A 13,245-nucleotide genomic window follows, 5' to 3' on the forward strand; every position below is an offset into this window, starting at 1 on the left:
CTAGTCTTGTGTAGCACGGTGTGTCTTCCACACACCGCTAGTGACAGTTGCTGGGTTTTAAGCACCCTGAAAAGCTGCTTGAGGTCTATGAAGTACCCGAGACAGACTCAATATCTTCATCCTCCTCTTTGTTGAGAGTCAGTTAGCCAGAGAATTGGATTTCACGAACATTATAACTGCCTCAAGGAAAAAAGGAGATCTAGCGCTGGGCCCTAGGCAACATTATCACACTTAAGATGTCATCAGCACTTTACAGGCACAGGTTTGTTTCTGCACAAGTTGGAGGTGTTAGGAATTTTTGAAAAGGCTTTGTTTTTTCAAAGCCTCAAGGCCCAAAACGCAACCCATGGCTACAAGTCTTAAATAAGGGAATTAGATTGATCAGTTGTAAAATAATGTATGGTTCCCATGTAGCCTCATTTAAATGTTGAGCACAGATTGTTAGTCATTCTTTCAAAAGCAGAAATAGTCATTAAAAAGGGCAGCAAGTGCACACAGCTCACCGACCTTGGTGGGCTGTTGTTTATCACTGCCGCACACCATTAACGTTCTTCGATCTTGTAAGAGTTCCTCGTTGCTCCTGCTGGAGATGAAGTCACTGAGCTAAAAGTTTAGTTTTAACCTCAGATTGACCCTCAGCCGTTGTAGTGAGCCACCAGGGATACCATTGGCGGTTTCGCAGCGTCTGTTGACGGGGGCACCGCTGTCGTGTGGCCGACTGAAGCTGCCATGCAGGTAAAGTTGTTGTCATTGCGTCTCGTGGCTCGAGTGGGTTTGTGTGCTTTGGATGAGCTCTTCAAGCTGGAGCCTCGCTGTGGCGTCTCGCATTTCAGGAGCGCTCGGAAACATCTGTAGAACTGACAGAAACACATGCAGTGGTGAAATACATCAAGGAATTAATGTCAACTGAATGTGCATGCATGTTTGTTTTGTAGAGACTTATATGTACACTCTTTAAGAAGATCCTTAACCCTTAGAACCCTTGGATTTTTAGGGGATGTTTTGGTATTTTGGGTCAATTACACTTACAATTTCACCTATAAAGTATTTCTATGAGACAGTCACACATGCCATACATTGTTATTTTCAGGAGACCCTGGGCTACTCAGATGTGGCATTTTTTGACATTTAAATGCTAACAGAATTTTGATATCTTAATGAATTTGGCTAATTTTTTATCAAAAAATGTACCTAGCACCTGCAAAATTTTGTAAACTAGCATTTGAGGTCATATTTCTATGTTGTATTGAAGTTTTTGTGGTTATTCTGTGTATTTAGATGTAAATTTCTGATTAGCAGCACCAAACCCAGAGTCTGAGTCAATTAGAAGACAGTTTAGAGTCAGATTAGAGATACGAGGAGAGGTTCCAGACTGAACATTGCTGTTGCTGTGACATTTAAGGGTTCTTTAGTAAAGACAGTGGCTCTATTTAGGTCTTGTTGGTGTTATGTGGTGCCATTGCAAAAAGGTTCTGTTTAGAACTATATACAACACATTCTTCAAAAATCTGGAGTCATTTCACCATGCAAAAACTTTAAGCATGCAAATGGTTCTTTGAGTGTTCATGGTTCTATGTAGAACCACTGTCTTTACTAAAGAACCCCTGAAGAACCATCTTTTTATAAGTATATATAAACCTATATGGGACATATCATTGTAAAATACATACAAAACAGCTATTAAATTGTTTATTTTCAGGAGATATTTCTAATAACATTAGACAAACAATAATCAATTAGCATAAGGAAGGAGAAAGTCAAAGGACAATAAGTGAAGTTTCCAAAACTGGAGTTCAAAAAATTATTAAAAGCTACAGAAAAAATGGGCCTCCTAACAACCACCTGGAAGACCTGGTAGACACCAAAACTGCCCCCATCAGATAAACAGCACTTAAAGCTTTCATCTTTGAGAGAGAGGAGAAAATCAAGCTGCTTCTGATCTGAAAACATCCACAGGTGCTTCTGTCCATCCTTCCACTGTGAGAAGACGACTCAGCGCTGTGGGTCTGAAAGGATGTGTAGCTGTTAAGAAGAACCTCACTGAGAAAAGGAAACAGCTCTTTGTGGTCATTAAGCTCACTTAAACCTCACTGTCCAGCCTTTGTTTTCATTTTCAACATGTGTATAATCCCTTTTGCCAATGATTATAGTTTCTTCTGTCAGTCATAAACACTTCAGTTCACTGTTATTCTCCTGCTTGAGTATATAATAAATATGGAGCTGGTGGGCTGTGGAGCAACCTCCCGGAGCAAAGAGGCTCAGAAACATATATAAATCATCATATTTCACAACACTAACAAAGATGCCATATTAAAAACTGAGGCAGCAGCTCAGACCATCCATTTTATATACATTTACGTGACAGTATATAGTTTCACAGGGGGAAGGTACATCACTCATGCTTAAAGAACAGTGCAGCAGTGATGCATTGGTCACATTTGAGACTTTTAACTGACTTGTTAAAAGTCAGTGACCATATACCTTAATTTTGTTTATATATTGTCGGTATAAAACTTCATATCTCAATTTTTGTTGTTTTTTAGTTTTTGGCATAGTATGAAAAGGCCTGTTGTCCTTTACGTTGTGGGTAAATTTCATGATGAATGGACCAAAAGAAATGGTCCAAAATGACTTGGAAAAAAGTCTGGTTCCATTGACTTACATTAAAAGTAAAGTAAGTTTTTTCCTTCTCCTGTAAAGTTGCCTTTTGGGGATATGAGGTTTTGTTCCAACAACAGCAGAACGCAACCAACTTCTAAGACTGAACTTTGTCTGCAGATTTCTTTGAAAAACTGAAAGTGAGTCTCCTGAAAAGAATGGAAGCTGTAATAAGGGTAAACGGTAAACAGTAAACAGTGGACACAGTGAACACTGAAAAATCTGATAATGTATTTAGTTGTTGGAGCTTCTGTGTTTTCTGTGTTTTCTGCTTTTTCCTGATGCTGAAAACCAAATAACATGTGCTTAATTGTTTTGGAAATCAATAAATGAAGGCTGCTCTCTGACTTTTGGAGTGTTGATACTCACATATGAGCTAATTTCCTATAAAGGTATAAAACATACCTGTATGTGTTATGCTCCTACAGGCAGCTGAATGGCCTCATATATCTTTCTGTTCCCATCTTTGCCTTTCGGTTGTATGATCAGTAATTTTTAAGTAATTTCAAACAGTTACAGAGAGTTGATTGTGTTTCATTTAATAAACAACTGCTTGCATGCAACAAAAACTGGATTACAAATTTTACATAAAGCTCTTTCTGTATGCAGTAAACTACTGTCCGCTTCTGAGTCCATTACAGTGTACATCTGTCAACAAAACACTGCATGCAACTCATTCACACATTCAGCAGCTCTGAATGAAAACAGGAGCCCATTTCCATCATCCATGCTCCTCAGAAGATGATTATAACAATTCAGAATGGCATAATTAATGCTGTCCTTCTTATCATTACAGCCCCGTTTTCCATTCAGGTTGTTATCCTAAAGGCATTTGTCTTTTTTGGCCTTTCGTAAGAGGACAATACAAGTGGCACCTTGTCATCACTACCATTTTTGAGATGACATTATATGCTCAATTAATTGCATTTTCAGCCCCAATAGGACAATTATACAATTTGCAATTGAATAATTGCTGTGATAGTGTAGTGGCGAAGAATAATCCTGATGTCTGTAATTAACATGGAAGACAGAAGTAATTTTGTGTTCCTCCATTCAGTGCAGATAAAATTCACTTAATAGTCTCTCGGGAGGGGTCTCGCCCAGCGCCGCATTAAAATTACGCTGTGATTATCAAACTGAACAAATATGCTGAGGTCAAAGAAGCAGGCCTGGACTTGGTGATAGTCCAGCAGCGAACTGTGCAATTATGCAATAATCACTAGCTCTGATTTTACGCCCTGCAAACAATAAATGTGCACAGCCACAGAAAGACTGCACTCATGCAGAATGTTTGCAAAGGCCTTTTGAGCTGACAACACGATATCAGGGCCAATTATTACTTTTCTCCTACATTTACATATGTAATTTCAAAATGAATAAACAATTCTCAGGTTTTGTGAAAGGAGTAGGGAAAATATAAAGTATGTTGGATATAAACAAATTGTTTTTTTTATATGCAGTGCAATAAATAATGAGACATCATGTTATCCCACATTTAGTCAGTGGACAAATTTCATCCATACTTTTGTCCTTTTTTATAGATAACAGTGAGTGTGTTTACATGTACTCAACAGTCTGATCATAATGGGATTTCTGCAACTGATTATTCAAATGGTCATGTAAACAGCATACTCTGATTTCTTAGATTGGAGTAAGGTCTAGAAATCCAATACAGAGAGCTGGATTTTAGCTCAGTAATCAGATTTCTCAGTGCATGTAAACTCTTACTCTGATTTCTTTCGGATTTGTACGTCATGTGGGAAAACAGATGCTGGTACCGGAAATAAGCAAGCAGCGTTGCCGCGAGAGGCAACAAAACACTTTTGGAACGACACTGAAACCAAATGCTTGACGAAATGAAGGATTTAAATATTCTTCATCTTCTAGATGATGCATGTTCACATTTTCAAGTAAAGTGGTGCAATATTAAAATAAAGCTGTGGCATTTACATTATGTTTACGTCACGTCTTCTTCTCTGAGTTTACTGGCCGGTTGCAAAGCAGAAATCGCGTTGATCAGATCACTGACAAAATCTGATTTTCTGCAGTTATCTGATTATTAAGTGAATGTAAACGCACTCAGTGTGTCATACAGTGTCAGTAATGACATAAGCAAGTCTATAAGAGATTACTTAACAATTCAACATGGTTTGCATGTGATGACATGCATGCATGTGCGAAGCTAATTGGTGAGGTATAAGCTTCCATAAAGTGTTACCTTTGTGTAACCTGCAAAACTAAATCAGCAAACTTCAGACACCAAACAAGCCACAAATAAGCACAGATAACATAATGTACAAAGAGTGTAATCCACACTAACTTTGTCCTCTTTAGCTGAATGGATGAGTCAGGGATGTTTCAGTTACATTTCAAAATGCAGCAGATGCTCAATCACCTCCCGTTGTCTAGTCCATTTCATCAGAAGTTGTCCACTTTGTTTGCAAGGCCAGACAAAAAGAAATGGCCGACCAGCCTTTTGGGGTTAGCCTTAGCCTAACATGGACACCAGAGTGACTGTCGCCACCTGACTCGATCAGGATTATCAGACAACACTGTGGTTAGGGTCATGTGCACAAAGCCGTGGACCAGCTGGTACTGAAGTGTAAATGATTTTAATATTTCCCAAATTCCAGCAGTGTCTGACTGTGATAGGAAGTAAAATTGACACGGGTTTATCTGTATATTGCTTAGTTTTGTTTTCACTATTTGCTCAAATGAAAATATTTCCAGTTTACATTGGTTGTTAAAATGTTTCTTATTAAAAAATGAAAGAACATCACCAAATTAATAAGCCACTGGCAAGCTATGAAAAAGTTGACTTAAGCATCTAAAATGGGCTAAATATATACATATATATCGCTGTTGTCTGGACAAAATGATCTCCAAAATGGTAACTTTACAGAAAAAGTACTTCACTTACTTACTTCACTTTTAATGCAAGTCAATGGAACTTGTTTTTCAAGTCATTTTGGGCCATTTCTGTTGGTCCATTGTTCATGAAATTTACACACAATGTAAAGAAATTTTCAAATTTTGTCAAAAAAAAGTCAAAAATGGAGATATGAGGTTTTGTTACGACAGCAGTGATATATGTATATACAGGGCACTGCAAGACCAGGGAACTGCAAGACCCCTTCATAATGGAACCAATGGACTACTGGTGTATTACTGGTCACTCTTTGACATAAATAGTGGAACCTTCATCACAGATGCCACTGAATTAAATTCAGTTCAGTTTTTATACGTAGCACTTTTTACAGACATCCTCTCAAAGCAGCTTAATAAAGAGGAATGTATAAACACTTCACAGCTTCTCTGAACACAGTCGCCAAAGCAGAAAAAGACCTGCTTTAGCCAATATCATGGTGGTGGCATATGCAAAAATGATGTTTTGTTGATTTTCTAAGTGAAAATAAGTAAGTCTTAACTTACCAGAGAACACACTTAAATATGACAGTTTTTGCAAATTTAAGTGCACGATTTGTATTTGTTTCCTGAGTGTAAGATATTGGAAAAAGTAAAACACATAGTATAAATGTGCTATAACTTTTGCACAGGACACATTTTATGTTTTATATTTTTTTCCGTTATGTTAAAATTGGCCAATAAACAGTAATCATGCATTAAAATATGCAGAAGTGTGTTCTCTGTGGTGTGTTAACATATTTACACTAAAAAAAAAAACAACAAAACGTTGTTTGACCGGGGCGCCCAAACTTTTGCATGTGACTGTGATTTACTCTTGATTGACTTGACAATGAATGTGTCTACATGCACACCAATAAAGCAATCATTATCCTGATCATTATCCGATTACTCAAGCGCTCATGTAAACAGCATACTCCAGTTTTTTAGATTGGATTAAAGCCGTTATCAGATTTCAAGAAATTCAATAAAGGGAGCTGGATTTCAGAGAAATAATCAGTGTTTTTCAGCACATGTACACCCTAAATCTGATTTTACACATTTGCATATGTGAGCAAACAGCACCACTTTGAGAAGAGCTGACCACTGGCAGAAAAGATCAAACTTATTTCAGCACTATAGCAGTGAAATGGCAACAAATGACCACATTCAGTGCAATTTCAGCCAAATAAACTCTCACATAAATATCAGTAAACCGACTCTGTATAAGAAGGAAACTCCATATTGAAATTCATATGACATGCTGCACTTCTTTGGGAGTTTATTGGCAAGTTGCTAAGCAACGGTAGACATGCATGTTGTATGTTTAGCAATGCCTCCAGGAATTATCACAAATTAATCCAACTTTTGTCCAATCACCACGTTATGGCACATTTTATACTGTATGCTTTATTTTTTCCCAATACGTTAAATTTAGCAAATGAATAAAACATTTTCAATAAATGTTGCAGAAAAAAATCACATTTAAGTGTGTTCTCTGTAGAGGACTTGTAGAACTTATTTTCACTTAGAAAATCAACAAAAGATGTCATTTGAAAAAGGGGTGCCCAAACTTTTCCAGACAACTGTATTATATAGATTACTATTATACAAATAACTAAATGAATGTAAACATGTTGAACAAATGACTGCCAAAATCGGATTTTTCCACATGTAAATATATTCAGTGTTCCAATACATATCTATGGTCTATTTAATCTTTAAACACCCCGCTGTTGTTTCTAATTGATTTCTATGCCGTCAGTACAACAGCCGTAAATTCTGTCAATTCCCCACATTTGACTGCATAGCTCTCTGTGTAGTGGCAGTTATGTTTTCTATAAAAATACACCTCTTTGGTTTCTTTGAAGTTCTGCAAAGGAGAACACCAGCAGATAAAAACATCTACCTTTCCACAATTTTATAAAACTTCACACACATCTGGATGAATTATTCACTTTCATGGAACCTCCAGAAGAAGAAGACCACAGCTGGCTGTTATTTAAGGGTTGTGTTCTTATCTGATCAAAGGGCTTTATGAATTTTCAAAATGTGGAAATGATTGGTTTGGTTCTTAGGAAAAGACATTTCCTCACATTTTTCACATTCTATGTGATGAATATGATATGGCGGAATATTTGAGCTCTTTAGGTCCATTCATCTTTTTTTTAGGTTCAAGCTCTGGGAGTTGAAAGGGTGATAAAGAAATGATTGGATCCAACCAACTCTGTGATGTTACCTCCCTTGGGAAAACGTAGTGTACTTAGTATACTTCACATGTGTCATGTATACTTTAAGTCTACTACATTTCTCCAAGAAATGCAAGAACTGAAGGTCAAGCTCCAACACAGACATTCAGAGGAAAGGGACATTATGTACAACATGCACTTGGACAAAAACAAAAACATTCATGGGTACAATGAACCTGTAAGAGGGGCTACATGGTGGATTTTTGTTATATGATCAACAGTAAAGAACTTTCACCCTTTCAAATTTCCTGGAGAAAAGTCTGAGACAAATCTCACACCACAGTATCACACAAAGTAGCTACAATATATGTAAAAAAATGTCCAGACACCACCTCTAGATTGGGAATTAAACTATTTAAAACATATCGCTGCTGTCGGAAGAAAACCTAGCATCTCCATTTTTGACGTTTTTCAGTTTTTGACATGATTTGAAAATGCCTGTTATCCTTTAATTGCCTATAAATTTGCTGATGAGTGGACCAAAAGAAATTACCCAAAATGACTTGGAAAAAAGTCTGATTCCATTGACTTACATTAAAAGTGAAGTAGTTTTTTTTTCCTTTTCCTGTAAAGTTACCATTTTCGAGATACAAGGTTTTCTTCCGACAACAGTGATAATCAGGTGTTACACCATGCACAAATAGCCATGTAATATCCATACAAAAGCATTAGAAGTGGAATGACCAATGTGCAATGCAGAGTGTCAGCTAGATTGGTGTAAACACCCTTGCAAATGAACTTCAGACCAGTGGAAACACATTCTCTAATGTGATGTAGCTTCATCAAACAACTCTGAATGAGTTAGAGTTGGAGAGAAGGTTCATTTGAACATCTTTGGGATGAGTCAAGAGTGATAGAGGTCCATTGAATGAACTTGAATGAACTTTTGAATGAGTTAGAGTGGTGAAGCTCTACTGAACAACTTTAGAGTGAGACTTAGGGGTGAACCTTAACTGAACACCTTTGAGTTGAGTGGAGATGAGTTGGAGTGATGGAGCTCCATTAAACCCATTGGAATGTGTTGGAGTGTTAAAGCTTGACTGAACATATTTGGGATAGGTAGAGTGATGGGATGAGCTGGGATGAGCTGGAGTGATAAAGCTCAACTGAACATCTTTAGGATAAGCTGAAGGGATGATGCACCATTAAACATCTCTAGGGTGATCTGGAGTGATGGAGCACCACTAAACACCTTTGGGATGTGCTGGAATAATGAAGCCCCACTGAACACCTTTGGATTGAGTTGGAGGGATAAAGCTCTCGGCATGTGCTGGAATGACGAAGCCCCGCTGACCACCTTTGGATTGAGTTGGAGTGATAAAGCTCAACTGAACGTTATTAGGACCTTTGGGATGAGTTGGCATGATGGAGCACCACTGAACACCTTTGGAATGAGTTTGAGTAATAAAGCTCTACTAAATACTTTTGAGATGTGGAGGAGCTTCGGAGCTCCACTGAACATCTTTGGGCTGAGTTACCGATGAACACCTCTTGGATGAGTTGGGATGAGTTAGATGGATACAATACTATTGAATACTTTTGAGATTAATTGGATTGACTAAACTCCACTGAACACTTTTGGGATGAGTTTGAGTAATAAAGCTCCACAAAATACTTTTAAGACGAGGAGGAGTTATGGAGCTCCACCAAACAGCTTTGGGCTAAATTGGTATGCGCTGAAGTGATGAAGCTCTACTGAATACATTTGGGAAAAGTTGGACTGATGAACACCTCTAGGATGAGCTGGAGAGATGTAGTACTATTGAATACGTTTGAAATGAATTGGATTGATTAAACTCCATTGAGCACTTTTGGGATGAGTTGGAGTTAGGGAGCTCCACTGAACACTTCTGGGATGAGTTGGAGCTATGGAGCCTTTGGAATTAGGATTATGGTTATGTGAACCATTTGTGAACCTAATCATCCAACATCTGAAGTTCTTGTCACTCAATTGCAATCAGTCACAGCAATGTTCTGATATCTAGCGTAAAGCCTTCCCACAAGAGTAGAGGCTTTGACCTCAGCAAAGAGGGACAAACTCCCTATCAATACTCTTGATTTTAGAAGATACATTAGATGAGATGATGTTTAGGTACTTTTGAAGATATAGTGCACCAATCCCCAAGTTTGTACTAAGCCTCGTCTCTCTAATTTACGCTGTGTCACTGTCCATCAGGGGTCATTCGCCCAGTGCATTCATCTGTCAGAAAGGAACTGAACAGTAAAATGGAAGACATTTGCTCAAAGAAATGCTTTGATTATTCACTGCTCCACTGACCTATTTTAGATTCTGTCCTAGTGAGAAATGTCCGAGATTAAATTCCTCAAGTTCTCCACCCACCACTGAATACAAAGGTTAAAACAAAGAAAAGTTCCTGTAAAAATACTGTGGCTGTACAGTGCTCTCCAAAACTAATAAAAGTCAGAGGTTTGACTTTTGTCAGAAGCATTGAAATAGAGCTAAATCGTGGCCTGTGGTTTGGGTCATGTATTAAAAATCCCAATAGCTCAAGTCTGCAGTGACTTCACAGGTATTATTACAGAGAAACAAGTTTCAGCTTTATTCCCATTGCACTTCTTTGGCTTTCCTTAGGTGTTCGACTGAGTCCTACAATTTCCAGCCAATTTACAATTTAATATGAACACAATGAAACAATCTGAGAGAGACATATACTGTTAGCTTTTGTTTTTATTGGAACCACAGCAGTCAACACACTATTTAATTTAACACCAGTGTGACTTAAATTGCTCTAATGAATCCCTTATGCTGAAAATAATTTCTCAAGCACGGAATGTGATATTAAATACTGTATTACTGGGTTCATGAGCACTACTTCTAAAAGCATTTGCCTACAGGGTACCAGAACAGAATGCAAATGGGTCATTCTCCATTTGGAGTGGGAAACCACGTCACAAAGGTCACAGGGCTTAAAACGATGCTTAAAATATTAGGCACTGCTCCAAAAGTCAGTATGTACATTTACACGGTTGACCTAAGATTAAATATGACTTTTCCCTTATGATTCTCTTTTTTTATCCTGTTTCATAGTCGCTCTGCATCTGTAAAACAGCTCGTCACAAAACTAAATTTCAACATTTGAGAAACCATTTTTAATAAAAAACAATATTTTTAAGAGGTTTAGCTTAGGAATTTATCTAAAACAGATTCATTTTTACTTTTTATATCATTAATCTTACACTACATTTAAAAATATGTATTGTACTTACAAAATTCATTTGTCACAGAGATTGTGGTCACTGATGTTATTGGAACTCTGATGTTACATTTTAACACAATATTTTCAGCTCTGTTAAACTGCTTCTTTGGGTTGAGGCTCATCAGAGAGGAGGCATCTCAAGGCATGAGAAGGCGAGTCACACCTGCTCACTGTATTTTATTATTTATTAATAATTTTGTTTATCAGGCAGCAAATTACTTGTGTCACTGGTGTTATGTACTTTAATGGCTGGATAATTAAAATAATTTCATTTTTATTACTGATTTTAAATAGTTCACCTGACTGAGTCAGCCAATTTACAAAATCCTCAGTTTTTACCAGAATGTCACTGGAGTCACCGTCACTGGTGTTACACCATATTCTTATAACACCAGTGACTGTAAAATATGTTTGGAATTAAGCTCTCCTTTTTGCATATATGATAATAGGAGATGATAATGGACATTAAAATTATTTCGTTTTGGGATGAAAGAAACTGATTTTTTAAAAATGCATCCACCTGAATTTCCACTCCAGATGGAGAATGACCCAAATACACTATCAGGATTCATTTTGACTTGAATTGTGTAGTCTGTTAGACTCAATTAACATAAATACTCTAAGCACAATGTTGACATCCAAATCATTGCATTTTGTGTAACCCTTGAAAGTTCTCATCTCCGGTGAAAACGAAAGTATGAATTATTTCATTGTTTTTTCAATTTTGTCACAAGTTGAGATTTTAAACTTTCAACTGGTACCACATTTGAGAAGAGATATGTTACTATAATTTGAATTGGAGAGCATTATCAGTATGTATATAGTCTTGCTTGGCAGAAAGAAAAACATCCTTTATATTTTGTCATGTTATGATTGACACTGATATAAATGTAAATTTGGACACTCAAATCTGTCAGTGCAAAATGTTAATGTAATTTGATATGTGGAGTACTGTGCAAAAGTCAGAGACCACCCTTTATTTATTTTACTGTCAGTCAAAACAGCCACAAGTTATTATTTTTAAGGAGATATTTTTGTATGAGATTTGATACAAAACAATTCCCTTGTATAACATCTGCAAACCAAGCAAAGACGCTGTTGTTGTTCTCAGAACAATGGAGTGACCATGATAGAGTCCAGACCTCATCATCACTGAATATGTTTGGGATTACTTGGATTGTGAGAAGCAGAAACTGCAACCAGCTTCTAAGATTGAACTTTGCAGGTGTGGAAAAACATCCTGGCAGATTTCTTTGAAACACTGAAAGTGAGTCTCCATCTTCTGAAAATGAAATAAATGAAGGGCGGTTTCTGACTTGAGGCAAAGCTGCCACTTTAAAGTCACTGAGCTCTGTAATACGACCACTTTTCTGCCAATGTTTGTCTATGGAGACCGCATGGCTATGTGCTTGATTTTATGCACATTTATATATATATATATATATATATATATATATATATATATACAGTACCTTTGGGATGAGTTGGAGTGCATGTTGGAGTTGGAGAACATCAGTACCTGACCTCACTAATGCTGTTGTGGCTGAATGCAATCAAATCCTCACAGCAATGTTCCAATATCTAGCGTAAAGCCTACCCAGAAAGTAAAGGCTGTTACTGCACCTCTTAAAATCCCAGGTTTATTACATACTAAGGCTTATTATTATTCAGTAACTACAGGGGCTTCAATGCAAACTGGTAGAGCTATTCCTAGATTATAAAAGTGTGTAGTAAGACTTTGGGCCATCCAGCAGGCCCTAGCCATTGAAAATATATAAAAAAATTGAGTCTGTTGGATTTTCACATAAAGATTACATTTTACACAAGAACCACAACACATTCCAACATTTTCCAGACATTTCTCCGGCTCTTACATCAGAAAGCAGTCAGATTAAGACGACTCACCAGAGCTTTTCTGCCATCCTTCTTGGTGGTCTTCACTGGTCGGGAAATGGTTCATGAATCTGTACAGCATTTTTAGTCTTCAACTCGCCTCAACTCACAGTTTCCATAGTTACGGGCTGGGAGGAATTGAAGACTGAAAATGACATACAGGAGAATCTTTGTTCTTCGGCTGGAGCACGGTGTACCTCCTGAAACATCAGTCATCGCTCATTACACACGCTGCCACATGAAGCGCACACATCGTTCATCTTAGGGGTTTATGGTGCACGGATTATGAAAGGGGGCTTTTCTTCGGTACAGACAAGACGGGA

The 13,245-nt window shown here is 37.4% G+C and overlaps 1 protein-coding gene across 1 annotated transcript in view; it reads right to left on the reverse strand.

Annotated features, from left to right (window-relative positions):
* Positions 1–635: 635 nt before the first annotated feature.
* The window catches only part of tmtopsa (teleost multiple tissue opsin a), a 96,003-nt gene continuing 83,393 nt past the window's right edge, over positions 636–13,245 (reverse strand). Inside the window, exon 4 of the mRNA XM_036556292.1 lies at positions 636–857. Coding sequence (XP_036412185.1) covers positions 636–857 — 222 coding nt within the window. The remainder of the gene's footprint in view (positions 858–13,245) is intronic.

Source organism: Colossoma macropomum, unplaced genomic scaffold, assembly GCF_904425465.1.
Source record: "Colossoma macropomum unplaced genomic scaffold, Colossoma_macropomum, whole genome shotgun sequence".
Lineage (NCBI taxonomy): Eukaryota > Metazoa > Chordata > Actinopteri > Characiformes > Serrasalmidae > Colossoma > Colossoma macropomum.